The sequence below is a fragment of the Microtus oregoni genome, unplaced genomic scaffold, assembly GCF_018167655.1.
Source record: "Microtus oregoni isolate MIOR12 unplaced genomic scaffold, Mior012 000038F_ref0000394, whole genome shotgun sequence".
In the NCBI taxonomy this organism is placed as follows: domain Eukaryota; kingdom Metazoa; phylum Chordata; class Mammalia; order Rodentia; family Cricetidae; genus Microtus; species Microtus oregoni.
In genome coordinates this window covers 23,488,543-23,504,691 of record NW_024543097.1, presented here as the reverse complement: position 1 = coordinate 23,504,691, position 16,149 = coordinate 23,488,543, and the positions used below count along the sequence as shown (strand labels likewise).

General features: G+C 44.4%; 1 protein-coding gene across 1 annotated transcript; it reads left to right on the top strand.

Moving 5' to 3' along the window:
* The first annotated feature begins 5,314 nt into the window (after positions 1 to 5,314).
* Positions 5,315 to 6,307, top strand: LOC121433395 (olfactory receptor 12-like). The gene has a single exon (XM_041631758.1). It carries the CDS (start codon positions 5,315 to 5,317, stop codon positions 6,305 to 6,307), a length of 993 nt encoding a protein of 330 aa, XP_041487692.1.
* Positions 6,308 to 16,149: the final 9,842 nt, after the last annotated feature.

The following is a 16,149-nucleotide window of genomic DNA, read 5'->3' as shown; positions in this document are numbered from 1 at the left end:
GTTTTCTTCTATGATTTTTTTTAATTCTGTTTTTTAGATTTATTTATTTATTTATTATGTATACAACATTCCTTCCATGCATGCTTACATGCCAGAAGAGGGCACCAGGTCTCATCATAGATGGCTGTGAGCCACCATGTGGTTGCTGGGAATTGAACTCAGGACCTCTGGAAAAGCAGTCAGTGCTTCCAACCTCTGAGCCATCTTTCCAGTCCCTCTTCTATGATTTTGTTAAATTTATTTTCTGTGCTTTTGAGTTGAACTTCTGTACCTATTATTCTTAGGTTTGGTCTTTTCATGGTGTCCCATATTTCCTGGTTATTTTGGATTAAGCTTTTGTTAGATTGATTGTTTTCTTTGACTAATGAACCTATTTCCTCTATTGTATCTTCAGCATTTGAGATTCTCTCTTCCATCTCTTATTCGTGCTTGTGTTTGTGGTTTTTGATGGTTTTCTCATGATTTCTGTTTCTATAATTCTCTCTGCTTGTGGTTTTTTTATTGTCTCTATTTCAGTTTTCAAGTCTTGAATAGTTTCTTTCCTACTTTCGATGGCTTTTTCTTGGTTTTCTTTAAGGGATTTGCTGATGTTTTCCAATTTTTGTTTGTCTTCTCCTCCATTTATTTGAGGAAATTTCTCATTTCATCTTTAAGAGTTTCAAACATTCTTTTAAGGTTATTTTTTAGGTCATTTTCTTCTGCTTCATCTATATTTGGCTATGCAAGTCTTGCTGTTGTAGGGTCTTTAGATTTTACTGGTGCCATGTTTCTCTTTGTGGTGTTACGTGTGTTCTTACCTCTTCTACTCATCTTTTCCTCTAATAGGTGTGGTTGGGACTGTCTGTGATTCTGTTGATTAACCTTCTAGGTGCCAGTGAATCTAAGCTCAGATGGTAGTTCCTCATGGTACAGTCAGTGCCATGGATCTAGTTACCCCTTTGGTCACTCTGTGTTCCTGGAGGTCACTCAGCATTCCTGATCTTTGCTCCACTCCCTTGGAGTTTGCTTTCTCAGGCTTGATCTAGCTTAGGCTGGCTGGCAGCTCAAATCTGTTTCTGTAAATGTACCTGGTCTGGATCCTTTCCTGCGGAGGTCCCTGGTTTGGAGTTGGTCCTGTAAAGTACTCTGACTCCCGTCTCCTCCCTCAAAGTTCCCAGGATTGGGTGCTCCCAGACCCACAAAGGACCTGGCTCAGGCTTACTCCCTCAGAGTTTCCAGAATCATACTAAGACCCACAGAAGTTTCTGGTTCCTGCTTATTCCCTTTGACATCCCAGACCAATGCCCAGACTTATAGAGGTCCTGGCTCAAGTCTACTCCCTCTGAGGTCCCAGACTCATACTTGGACATCCAGAGATCTCTGGTTCCCTCCCGCTCCCTCAGGGGTACCAGATTCATACCTAGACCCACAGAAGTTCTGGCTCAGGCCTAGTTCCTCGGAGGTTCTAAACTAAACCCAGGATCCACACGGATCCAGGCTTAGGTCTACTTCCTTGAAGGTCCCAGATTCACATCCAGACCCTCAGCAGTCTCTGGCTCTGGCTCACTCACTCAGCGGTTGCTCCCTTGTATCTGTTCCTATGGCATTTGCTGTCTCAGGTCTGCTCTGGCCCATGTCCCTGGCTCAGTCCTGGTCTGCCAATGTCCCTGGACTGTATCTGCTCCCACTCCCATGGAGCTTGCTTTCTCAGGCCCACTCTGGTCTATGTCCCTTACTGCACTTCTATCTCAGTGACCTCCCCATGACCTCTCATACCTCCAAACCATGTGTTCTCCTACTCATTCATTCTTCGCCTTCTTTTTTCTCTTCTTCATTTCTTCCTTGTTTTCCTACTTAAATATCAATACTCTTAGACTAAAAAACTATGTATAAACTACACTATCTTCAGGTACCACTGTGATACCACTTTTTCTGAACCTTGAATGGAAGCCAACAGGTATGCAAGTGTCCTAAGACTAGGGAGTCAGGACTTTGATAAGTGAATAGGGCCACTATTCTGTGCCACAAAAATAACTGCAGAAAATTTAAATAATAGCAAAAACTCTTCAGAAGGGCTCCCACAGTACACAGAGAAGTAAGACTATTAAGAGGATAAAAACCAGAGGATAGGGAGGAACTGTGAATGATGTCTGTTGGACTTGATATGGCTGCTATACTCATGAACTAATAAAAAGGTGTATACCTGCACAGGCTTGGGCCAATCAACATTGAACATAGATGTGGAGGACCTTATGAGGCTCCATCCCTCCCGTAGAAGCCATAGACTATTAATATTGCTGGTTAAATAAGCTCATTTTAATTAGTCATGGCCATGCGTAAGTTGTCCTTGATCAAGAAAATAACCACAACCTAACCATGGGCATGCAAGCCAGCCTAATAAAAGTCCTTGGAATGCACACACATACACACACACTCCCTCAAATACCAAACATACACACACACAAACACACACATACATAAAAATGAAGGGAGAGTAGGAATTGCTTATAGAAAGGAATCAAGCAAGTTCCAGGGAGTGGTGAGGTAAGACAATGGATAAACTCAGTGGAGGCATCAAACCCAAACACCAACTAAGTTGTCGCCCACAATGAGCTGTCAAGGACATTATCAGTGCAGAAGGAGAGAGCTTTGTGGGCAATCCTCATAAAGACAGTGGATGGAGAATGCAGAGTGAAGGAATGGGTGGGAGTCAGACCTCACCACCCAGAGAAGAAAGGGTCTCCCACCAAAGAGAAGAGCTATCTGTTTGGTTGGGATCATTACATATTGGCTTGAATTTTTAATCCTTTAAGTAGGATTTGTGTTAAATTAAAATAACCACAAAGGCACAGAAAGAGAACTGAGACCATCTACCCAGGCTCCTGATGATACTAAAGGGTCAATGGATGGAGAAGACTGACTCTTGGTTGTGGGAGGAGAAGGCTAAGAGCCCAACAGGATTCCCTATCTCCTTTTCTCATATCAGTGTAGCCAGGGAGTTGGAGGAGGAAGTGCTATGGCCAGGAGACCATGATCGCCCACTCGGGTAACAAGTTGATGATGGACACTAGGCTAGGATCTATATGACTCATCTGCCATTCTTTGATGGAGTCTCCCCAGGTAACTAAGGTCCCAGGCTTCCTGTGAAATCACCAGGAGAGGATGGTTATAAGGTAGAAATTGTCCAGTGTCTCTGGTATACCTCTGGAGGCCATTTAGTTTGGTCCCAGATGACAAAAAGGATAAAGCCTCCCTAATTGGCCACTGGAGACTGCAAGTCCCAGCTCTACCAAGCAGATCATCCTCCCCAAGAGTGACCCCAACTATAGACACCCACACACTGCCCTGATAACAGATATGGAAGAGGAAGAAAGGCTAGGAAACCCAGACCTCACACTTCACAAGATACAGAGTCTACTGCAGCCAGGACTTGCACACACAGACTCCCAGTCCAGGTCTACACATCTGCCCATACCCACCTCATTCTATTGCCAAGAAAGCCATAGCTGACCTCAAGAAAGAAAAGGAACCTATTGTTCTATCTTCAGCACAGACCAGCCTCAATAGCATGGGGACCGGAGGAGCATGGATGGTGGTATCTGACTTTGTGTGAGTCCTGAGTCTCACCTACATAAGGTAAGGTCAGCATGTTGTCTGTCAAGGATACTAAAAGTAGAAGACACCTTATATGGTGAACATCAGGGGTGGGTGCTCAGGAATTATTGTGGACTAGTTCGGTAGACAAGGGGGTCAAGCCTCACATTAGTCTAGGTCATAGTAGTGTGCAAGGTTTCACACAGGGTGACCATCTTGAACACCAGCTCCAATTCTGCAGTCATGTGGGATGAAGCTCTGCATCCATCACAGGACACAGTGATGCTGATGACTTAGGAGGGACAAGGCTAAGAGGAACACAGGCTGTGTCTTTACCATCACTGGAACACTGTTCTCCCACAGCAGACCTTCCACGGATTCCTTCTCCTTCCACATATGTCTCTAGATGTATTTGATCCTGGACAAGCTAGAGAGATTATGCTTCTCCTTGCTCCAACAGAAAATATAGGACCAGCTGTGGTAAATACATATCTAAACACATCACACTGGTCACAAGGGAAATCCATGTCGTAAGGTCTTAGATTCCTGTCATGTGTGTCAAGTGTGAGCATAAATACTCAAGAATACCTTTGAGTTTTCAGTGGGAAAGTCAGCTCTGTAGTATATGGTGGGCTCACATAGCACCCTTCCTATTCTATGACATCACTGTATACAGTGTATGGTAGACACTGCAACAGCTGTACCCATACACCTGATGGGTGTCCCTCAATTTACACATGTTGTAGTCTTTCCATTCTTCTCTAGCCCAGCTTCCTAATTCAAGCAACATCCTTATTTCTCCTGGGACAAACAGTAGCAACCATAGCTTGCTCAACAGGACATTTGTATTCATTCTAGACTGAACATAATGAGAAGAAAAAGTGACCATGAGTTGCCCAAAGACACTGAGTACAGGCCAGGCTCATCTGGTTTTAAATGTCAGAGTAAGACCTTGTGAACCCTAATGCTGAGGTTGGAGCAGGGAGCAGAGATGGCAATGAGGTCAGATTAGAGTTCATGAGTATGTACCAAATATGTGTGCTCTTCAGTCCTGGTTTTTTTTTCAGGACATGGTGCTTCCTCCTCACCATAATTTCCAATATCTAGACATTGGCAGCAACTGCTCATATCAAAAGCAGAGTCTGATTGTCACTGAGTGAAACATTTGAGCCACAGCTACTAAGGTGAGATCAGAGTCCTGTGAGAGACGCAGACACAGTCTGAGTCTGGGAAGGACAGTTTCCTGCTCTGATACCACCTTACAAAGGAAAAAAAAATCACTCATCCCAATTTATAGGATGCCAAATGTGAATATTTTTGAATTAGTAGGACAAATAACTGTGGAATATTTAATGGGACTCGGGAGACAGCTACATCAATGGCACTGCTCAGGGGTGTCTCTTGGGAGTGTGAGCACAGGAACCAGAGGCAGGTTTGGGATTCTGGGAGGTCTGTACTCTGGGAATCATTAAGTATGGAAGTCAATTTTATCCTAGGCATTTGAGCTCAGGCTTCCAAAGATGGGGGCTCAGCACAACCCCATGAATTAAATACCTGAGAAAATGTCCGTTTACAGGTAACAACAGCTCATCTGAAAAGATATCAGAGCAGCTACTGAAGTGTTGCACTGGGGAGAGCAGGTCACCAACAAGTTCCTGCAGCCTGTGGAACATCCAGCTATACTGCTGAGATCTGCTCCCTCTCTCTGCCTCCCCCACTCTCTTTTCTGCTGTCCACACTCATGGACAAATCAATCCACAGAAATGGAAGTCTACAGGCAGTGTCCTTGCAGGGGTTTGTGCTGGTGGGATTCGGAGGAAGTGCAGAGACCCAGGCCCTGCTCTTTGCTGTCTTCCTGCCTCTGTACATGCTGACCGTCCTGGGCAACCTCACCATGATCACAGTCATCACCCTGGATACCGGCCTGCACTCCCCCATGTACTTCTTCCTCAAGAACCTGTCCTTTGTCGACCTCTGCCTCTCTTCTGTTATTGTGCCCAATGCTCTGGCCAACATTTTTTCCTCTTCCAAGGTCATCAGCTTTGAGGGATGTGCCACTCAGCTCTTTCTTTTCTCCTTGTTGGGTGCCATTGAAGCTGTACTCTTAGCTGTGATGGCCTATGACCGTTTCATGGCCATCTGTAGTCCTTTAAGATACTCTATGAACATGAGCCCTACAACCTGTGCTTCTCTGGTTCTGGGTACCTTCGGTGTTGGCTGCCTAAACGCCATTGTCCAGACCAGCCTCACATTCCAGCTGCCCTTCTGCAGCTCCAACCACATCAATTCCTTCTTCTGTGATATCCCCCCACTAATTAAGCTTGCCTGTGCAGACACAACTCTCAACGAACTTGTCATCCTTGGTATCTCTGGATTCATCATTCTTTGTGCTGTTCTTGTGATCATCATCTCTTATGGCTACATCACAGTGACCATCCTCAGGATGGAGTCAGGGTCAGGGAGGCACAAGATCTTCTCTACCTGTGGCTCCCACATGACAGCTGTATCCTTGCTTTATGGAACTGGTTTTGCTATATATGGACAGCCAGGGAGTATGGATTCCACAGAGCAGGGCAACTTGGTCTCCATCATCTACACCCTGGTGATCCCCATGCTCAACCCCCTCATCTACAGTCTGCGCAACAAGGATGTAAAGGATGCCCTGAGGAGACTGGGACAGAGGCACAGTCTGGTGAAGAAGAGTGGCTGGTGTCAGCATCAGGGACTATGCTAGGGTCATAGAATAAAAGGATCCTTGGGAGTCTATCTACTTGTATTTATATCTACCTGTCCTGTTTTCTTTGTCCTCTTGTTTTTTACTTCTTTTTTATTGATGTATTCATCCACCCATATATTCTCCAACCCACACATCTGTTTCCAATCTAACTTGTCTTTCTTGAATGTTTATTATTAGGCAGACATTTACAGAATAAAGCACATTCTTTGCCACCAAACGGTCCATAGTTGGAAGAATACTGAATACCTTTAATTTGACATAGGGCAGAGCACTATGGCGGGAACGCTGTTTGGGAACCATTGTCAACATCTCCCAGTGAAGATAACTGCACATTTCTCTACAACTCTTTCCTTTTGTTTCATCTCTGAATTTAATGCCAGTGGCGTGAGACCTTCCCTCTGTGCATGCAAGAATGTGACTTTTAGAAGTTGTGTGTTTACTTATCCTTATATTGATCTAGTGTGTGGATGGGCTAAAAGCAAATCTCTGCAGACTTCCTCCTCTGTTTTACAATAGCCTCTACCTTCCTCTCCTCATGAAGCTGCCCTCCTCATGAGGTATCACAGTGTGCTGCTGGAATCCTGAAGAACTTAAATGCAATTGACCCCCAGCATATCCCTTCAACCTTCAACCAGGGGTATAGATGAAGCTGTAGGTAGATTCACTGTTCAATGAATCATTAAAACCTGTTCCAGCAGCTTGAAACAATATCAAGGTGTTAATTTATTCTATGAGTAAGATCGAAGCCTTAGCCAACTCCACATTACAATAGCCTTCTGCACATGTGCCTTACCTGTGCACATCCCTACCCTGTGTATCTGATCTCATGTTATTCTTTCCCTGAAGACCTAAGCAGGCTTGCTATTCTTCCCAGTTTCCCTTTTCTGAGCATCCTGCAGTTCTCCTGTTTTGTCCATTTCTGAGATTTTGTGGTAAAACATTAAGCATGTTATGCAGGTGATTTTCTTCTTTAATCATCAGCATTGTTGATGTATAATGTTCATTTTCTCTTATGTATCTTATTGGAGCTCATGAACATTATTAGTTATACATCCATATGTGTGCATATATCACATTTTGATCATAATCACACCATTGCCCTTTCTTTTTACTCACATTCTACCTCTTCCCACCTCTAGTTTTCTGTCCCATTTAAGGGGCAAACAGATGAGTTTAATTGGAGTTACTATAGAGGAATGAGTAGGGGGGTATTTATGGGACTGTGAGAACTTGCTATAGGCTGTACAACTTGAGGCCATGACTTCGCCTACCCTTTAGCAATCATCATCTGCCTATAATCTATTAACTTAAATCATTAGAAGGCAATTTGACAGACACATCATGAACAATGGACAGTGATTATTGCAGAGACTTTATAGCTGGTCAACAACCCAAGAATAAGCAACTGCTGAGTGCTCAGTCCCAAATGGGAATCTCTATTATCTGCTCCAAGGCTCCTGGAACATTATAGAAAAAGAAGATTAATGTAAAATTCAGATTGGGGTCAGTATGTGGGATGTTGTCATCCATACATAGCTCTGCCAATGCACTGTCAAGTCTCAGCAGCTCTAATTACATTTATAGAACTTGTACAGGAGTGGGTTTGACTTGTACAACCACTCTGGAAATCAGTATGGTGGTTTCTCAGACAACTGAGAATCATTCTACCTCTGGACCCAGCAATACCACTCTTGGGCATGTACCCAAAGGATGATTAATCATGCTACAAGAACATTTGTTCTATATGTTCATATGCTGTAGGAATTTCTACCACCAGTAGCCTTTAAGTTACCTGCCCACTTAGGCATAGCTTTTAATATATATATATATATATATATATATATATATATATATATATATATTCAGTGAAAAGCATGCATCAGGCCTCTTTCCATTCAAGCAGAGGATTGTGATCTGTGAATCTACCCCTAAATAAATAACCTTCTGTTATACTCAATTCTGAGCTAGTGTCGGATTTCTTTTAAGTGCCCTTCTTCATTTGGCGCTCAAGTGGATTCTGACTCCACACCTACTGGTTGGACCGACATAAAGGGAATGATATACAGCTTAAAAAGGCTTGCACCTCCACCTGCTTGGCTTGCTTCGACCTAAGTGGTTTTTTGTAGAACCTCTACATGCAGAGACTTGGAAATTGCCTAAGCACACACATGCCTCTCCTCCCCACTACCACATTCTCTGCTGTGGTCCCCTGCAACGTGCTAACTTGCACAGCTTTCAGTTGGTCCTCCCTGCCCGTGAGTTCTGGGCATTTTGCTCCAAGTACAGAATTGATTTAATTGCTTTTAATTTGTCAAGCAAAGCATATTTCTCAGTATTTAACCAGTACAAGGGCGAGAAAGCCACATTGGCTCAGGACTATTCGTGGCACCCAGTTGTGCCTCTAGTTGTGACCCTGCAAACACAGCACCTGCTGGACAATAAAGATTATGATACCTAAAAAAAATACCAGACCTTATACCATGGAAATATTTTATTTATTAATAAATCAATAAACTCAAAAGTTATATAATTGCAGATAACATTACCATTGAAACTTTCAGTAACTTTTTTGCTAATATTGTAGATTGTATTCTGCAAGGTTTATATAGTTTCTGTGATACATCTATTTATTGAATATTGGGACTCAGTTTTTTTCTTCATATTCTATCCTTAAGAAAATGATTTGATAACAGAGCCAAGAATGAGGCACTTTTAGAAATGATTCAGTCTTTATAGACTAATAATGAACAGCTAGCTGACAGGATTAATACCATCGAAAATCAAAAGTTACCTGAAAAAAGTTAATACTATTGGAAAGGGTAACATTAATTTGACAGGCAAAATTGAGTCCATGTAAAAGGATACTGAGAAATTAACTGAAAGAATTCATACTGTTGAATTTGACAATCAAAATCTGTTAAAAGTTATGGTATGTTACAAGATAGAGTATATCTCTGGCAATCTGCATGCTATCCAAATAACGTCCAATGATGAGATGTTATCTTTGAAGGAAAAACGTCAGACCTTGGATTCACATGTACAGAATGAGGACCAGAGGCTAGTGACCTCAATGAAATCACTAAAAATATATACAGGACAAGAGATTTAGGCTTTACAAAAGGCACTAGTAAAAAGATTTGAAACAATTCAGGAAATTATTGGAGCTGATGATCTGGAAAAGAAGGTACAAGGACAGGATTCAACATCACTATTAGCTGTCAGAGGTGTTGTACTCAGGGTTTCAGCTTCCTATCCTGTAATCTACTCTGACAAAGCATGAAGTTCTAAAGTATCCAAAGATGGTACATGGATATTGATAAAAAGGAATGAGAAAAAAAAAAAGCAAGCCGTCATAACTTCTGGCTTGCATTCTGCATTTGTTATGGAGATGATGAAGACATGGGCTTCTAGCATTAAGGAGATGTCACATGACTGGCTTCAGTTTAGTTTCAGTAATCCTGGATGACAGGCCTCAACTGAGGTTTAAATGTTATTTCAGGGAAGAGGCTAAAATTTTAGAACAACAGGGAAAAGCAAAAGGACTTGAAACTTCCCAAGATCAAATTCTTGGTGAGGGCACTTATGCTGACCCACAGACTCAAGCTTTTTACAGTGAACAAATATTGCCTCTATGCCACAAAGCAGTCTTAAATGCTTGAGACAGGTTTCAAGAACCAGGAAAACAGGGGCTGGAGAGATGGCTCAGTGGTTAAGAGCATTGCCTGCTCTTCCAAAGGTTCTGAGTTCAATTCCCAGCAACCACATGGTGGCTCACAACCCTCTGTAATGAGGTCTGGTGCCCTCTTCTGGCCTGTAGACATACACACAGACAGAATATTGTATACATAATAAATAAATATTTTAAAAAAAGAACCAGGAAAACAAAGTAAAGCAAATACCAGGATTAAACAGGGTCAGAGACTTTTTACAAAGTTTAACTAAGGCAGTACTAATAGGAATAGCAGACACAGAAGCTAGACAGGTGCTCCTTGAATCTATGGCTTTTGAAAATGCCAACTTAGAATTCAAACAGAAACTTGGGGCTTTAAAGGTAATATCAGCACCAATGAATGAATGGATCCTGCATACAATGAACATTGAGACATTTGACTGTAATACTGAATCTTGGGTAGAGGAAGCAATTTACAAAGGAATAAGGAGACATCAAAATGCCAAATGTTTCAATTGTGGTAGAATAGGACATCTGAGAAGGGATTGTAGACAAGAAATTCCTAGGAATAATATCTCCTCTCAGAATGGTAAAAACAGGAGGACTCAGGATTCAGGTATATGTAGAAGGTGTGGCAAAGCCCAACATTGCACCAATGAATGCATATTGAAAAAAGACAGAGAAGGCAACCCGATACCAACAAACTTCATTGGGGGTACCTCTTGCAGGACCCCATGTCAAAATCAGTCCAGTCATACCCAGTTACTGTGCAGAACATATATCACTAGGAAAAATAAAAAAATCTAGAGCCTTTTGTAAAGAAGTATACTATTCTATATGATGAAATAAACATGGAGGATAATTTTAAAAATCCATCAGGAAGTAGAAAATCTATATTCTGGCAGAATTCTTTGAATGTTCAAAAAACCAAAACTAGGAGTATGTATAAATGGTATTGTAAGTGTGGGTTTGATTGACACGGGTATTCATGAGTATCATTACTCTAGAATCTTGGCATCCAAATTGTCCTCTTCAAGAGGCAGATGTGCAATTATTAGGAATTGGAACCCTATCTCAAGTGAAATGAAGCATGAGATGTGTTGACTTCATAGGGCCAGAAGGACAGAGAGGAAAGCTGAGGTCATATGTGGCTAATATTGCAGTAAATTTATGGGGTCGTGACATGCTGCAGCAATGGAATACCTAGATTAACATCCTGCAGTCCCAGAAACTCATAATTTAGGTAAGGATATTATAAGGTACTATACACAAAGGTCACCAGCCATTCAGGCTGTACAAGAACACAAAGCAACTATTAAACCTTTAGAGGTACCAACAGCCCTAACTTTAAATGGTTAACAAAGAAACCAATATGGGTTAAACAGTGGATGTAAATAGAAGATGAACTGCAGGCTTTAGAAACAGCTAGTACAGGAGCAACTAGATGCTTACCATATTGAAGACTCAATCAGCCCTTGGAATTCTCTGGAATTTATTGTTTTAAAAAATCAGGTAAATGAAGAATGGTGACAGATGTAAGATCTGTCAATAAGGTAATTCGACATATGGGCCCTCCACAACCTGTAATTCCTCTGCCTTCTCTTACCAAAAGGATGGTCTCTTATAGTTATTGATTTGAAAGATTGTTTCTTCACTATACTTTTACAAAAAAAAAGGACAGAGAAAAATTTGCCTTCACATTGCCTGCTTACAATAATTCTCAACCAGTGGACCATCCTTCCATAGGGCATGCTCAATAGCCCCACCCTATGCCAATACTCTGTAAGTAAGCCATTGGGAATAATATGTAAATAATTTCCTAAATATATAACTTACCATTACATTGATGGCATTTTGCTGTCTGATTCAAACATAGATACTTTAGAAAGAATGTTTAAAGAAGTAAAGAAGGCATTGCCAAAATGGGGATTACAAATTGCTCCTGAAAATATGGAGTGGAGATTTTGTCAGTTGCCTAGATTATAAATAGGTTTAAGAAAATTAGAACACAAAAGGCATGAATTAGGAGAGACCTATTGAGGACTCTTAATAACTTTCAAATACTGTTAGGAGTATCAGTCTCAGCCATGGATAAGTTGGCCTCAATCAAGTAAATAACCACAACCCAAACATAGGCCGTAAGCAAGCTTAATAAAAGTACTTGGAATGTGTGCGCACATTGCACACACACAAAAAAAAAACCACACATAAACACACTCACACATACATGAAAATGAAGGGAGAGGAGGAATTGTTTATAGAAAGGAATCAAGAAAGTGGCAGGGAGTGGTGAGATAAGATAATGGAGGAATTCAGTGGAGGCATAAAACCCAGGCACTGACCAAGTTGTTGCCCACAATGAGCTGTCAAGGATATTATCAGTGCAGAAGGAGAGAGTGTTGTGGTTCATCCTCATAAAGACAGCAGATGGAGACTGCAGAGTGAAGGCATGGGTGGAAGTCAGACCTCACCACCCAGAGAAGAAAGGGTCTCCCACCAAGAGAAGAGCTATACATTTGGTTGGGATTGTTACATATTGGCTTGAATTCTTAATCCTTTAAGTAGGATTTGTGTTAGATTAAAATAACCACAAAGGCACAGAAAGAGAACTGAGACCATCTACCCAGGCTCCTGATGGTACTAAAGGGTCAATGGATGGAGAAGACTGACTCTTGGTTGTGGGAGGAGGAGGCTAAATAGCCCCATACAGGACTCCCTACCTCCTTTCCTCATATCAGTATAGCCAGGAACTTAGAGGAGGAAATGCTGTGGTCAGGAGGCTCTGATGGCCCACTCAGGTAACGGCTGTAATGTTGGACACTGGGCTAGGATCCCTCTGAGTCATCTGTCAAACTCCTGATGGAGTCTCCCCAGGTTCCTCAGAATCCCAGGCTTCCTGCCAACTCACCAGGAGAGGGTGGTTATGAGAAAGAGATTGTCCAGTGTCTCTGGTATACCTCTGGAGGCCATTTAGTTTGGTCCCAGATGCCAAAGAGGATAAAGGCTCCCTAATTGGCCGCTGGAGACTGCAAGTCCCAGCTCAATCATGCAGAGCATCCTCCCCAAGAGTGACCCCAACTATAGATACCCACACACTGCCCTGATAACAGATATGGAAGAGGAAGAAAGGCCAGGAAACCCAGACCTTACACTTCACAAGACACAGAGTCTGCTGCAGCCAGGACTTACACACATAGACTCTCAGTCCATGTCTACACCTGGACTCTGCCCATACCCATCTCATTCTATTGCCAAGAAATAGCTGACCTCAAGAAAGAAAAGGAACCTATTATTCTATCTTCAGCACAGACCAGCCTCAATAGCATGGGGACCTGAGGAGCATGGATGGTGGTATCTGACTTTGTGTGAGTCCTGAGTCTCACCTACATAAGATAAGATCAGCATGTTATCTGTCAAGGAAGCTGAAAGTAGAAGACACCATACATGGCAGACACAAGGGGTGGGTGCTCAGGAATAATTGTGGACTAACTCTGTAGACAATGGCATCCTATGGTGATCAAGCCTAACATTAGTTCAGGTCACAGTTAGCAGTTCTGTTTCGTCCCACACAGGGTCACCATCTGGAACACCAGCTCCAATTCTGCAGTCATGTAGGATGAAGCTCTGCATCCATCACAGGACACAGTGATGCTGATGGCTTAGGAGGGGCAAGGCTAAGAGGAGCACAGGCTGTGTCTTTACTGTCACTGGAACACTGTTCTCCCACAGCAGACCTTCCATGGCTTCCTTCTCCTTCCACATATGTCTCTAGATGTATTTGATCCTTGACAAGCGGGAGAGATTAGGCTTCTCCTTGCTCCATCAGGAACTATAGGACCAGCTGTGGTGAATACATATCTATACACATCACACTGGTCACAAGGGAAACCCATGTGGTAAGTACTTAGATCTCTGTGAGTGTGTCAACTGTGAGCACAAAGTTTCCTACATGCCTTCCATCTTGTGTGGTAAAGTCAGCTCTGTAGTATATGGTAGGCTCATATAGAGTCCTGTAGATTCCATGATTTCATTGTGTGCAGTGTATGGTAGACACTACAAAAGCTGAATCCACACACCTGAAGAATGTCCCTGAGCTTCAAGGCTAATGGAGAGCAGATATTCTGTTTTACTCTAGGCAGCCTCCCATGTTACTCCTGAGACAAACAGTAGCAATCATAGCTACCAACAGGAAATTTGTCTGCATTCCAGACTGGACATAAAGAGAAGAGAAAGTAACCATAAATTGGGTAGAGACCAGCCTCATCTGGACTCAAACAACAAGGAGTAAGACCCTGTGAACCCCAAAGCTGAAGTTGGAGCAGGGAAGAGAGCTGGCAATGAGATCAGGTTAGAGGCCATGATTGTGTCCTGGTTTTTCTCAGGACATGGTGCTGCCCCCTCACACTAATTTCCAAACTCTAGACATTGACGGGAACTGCTCACATCAAGAAGAGTCTGATTGCTTTTGGCGCGTGGCATCGCCCAGCCCAGCCTATCTGGGCGCTGGGTCCGAGTACTCGGGGCTCCCGGGGGGGGGGGGGGGGGGGGGGGGGGCAGCAGTTCCTTTGTTTCTGTGGCCTGCCTGCACCAAGCGGGGTAGGCGCTTTGTCTGCGAGCTGCCCAACCAGCACGGAGGCCTGATCTTTCGGCGCCAGGAGACCCAGCATTGGGGTGAGTTTCTGGCCCACGGCGCCAGCCTGGGACGGGGAGCTCGGGGGTTTCTTGGCCCCCTGTCCTGCTTGGGCTCTCTGCAGGGCCTCTACTCCCCGGGTGCTGCCTCTTTCTTCCTGGCCCACCCAGCTTCCGTCCAGAGCCCTCCCCACTTCGCCCCCACTGCCCTCTTTTGGCGCGTGGCATCGCCCAGCCCAGCCTATCTGGGCGCTGAGTCCGAGTACCCGGGGCTCCCGGGGGGCAGCAGTTCCTTTGTTTCTGTGGCCTGCCTGCACCAAGCGGGGTAGGCGCTTTGTCTGCGAGCTGCCCAACCAGCACGGAGGCCTGATCTTTCGGCGCCAGGAGACCCAGCATTGGGGTGAGTTTCTGGCCCACGGCGCCAGCCTGGGACGGGGAGCTCGGGGGTTTCTTGGCCCCCTGTCCTGCTTGGGCTCTCTGCAGGGCCTCTACTCCCCGGGTGCTGCCTCTTTCTTCCTGGCCCACCCAGCTTCCGTCCAGAGCCCTCCCCACTTCGCCCCCACTGCCCTCTTTTGGCGCGTGGCATCGCCCAGCCCAGCCTATCTGGGCGCTGAGTCCGAGTACCCGGGGCTCCCGGGGGGCAGCAGTTCCTTTGTTTCTGTGGCCTGCCTGCACCAAGCGGGGTAGGCGCTTTGTCTGCGAGCTGCCCAACCAGCACGGAGGCCTGATCTTTCGGCGCCAGGAGACCCAGCATTGGGGTGAGTTTCTGGCCCACGGCGCCAGCCTGGGACGGGGAGCTCGGGGGTTTCTTGGCCCCCTGTCCTGCTTGGGCTCTCTGCAGGGCCTCTACTCCCTGGGTGCTGCCTCTTTCTTCCTGGCCCACCCAGCTTCCGTCCAGAGCCCTCCCCACTTCGCCCCCACTGCCCTCTTTAGGCGCGTGGCATCGCCCAGCCCAGCCTATCTGGGCGCAGGGTCCGAGTATCCGGGGCTCCCGGGCGGGCAGCAGTTCCTTTGTTTCTGTGGCCTGCCTGCACCAAGCGGGGTAGGCGCTTTGTCTGCGAGCTGCCCAACCAGCACGGAGGCCTGATCTTTCGGCGCCAGGAGACCCAGCATTGGGAGAGCCAACATTGGGGAGAGACAGCGTTTGGTAGGCAAGGAGACCTAATCCGGTAAAAGAAGATCCATAGGGAGCATTTGGAAGAAGAGATGGGCCGACGTCAAGGCAAGAATTCGCCCAACAAGCTGAAAAGCAACATGAAGCTACCAGAAACAAGCGACCTCACAACGGGAGGACAAGAACCCCTTAATCAAGAGGAAGGAGAAAAGATTGACTTCATGAAAGTGATTGACACCCTTAAACAGCATGTAAAAAACGCCCTTATAGAAATGGATGAGAAATATAACAGAAAGTTTGAAGAATTGAATAAATCAGTGAATGATACCCTAGAAAACCAAGGAAAAACAATCAAACAGATAATGGAAACAGTTCAAGACCTGAAAACTGAAATGGAGGCAAAGAAGAAAACACAAACAGAGGGCC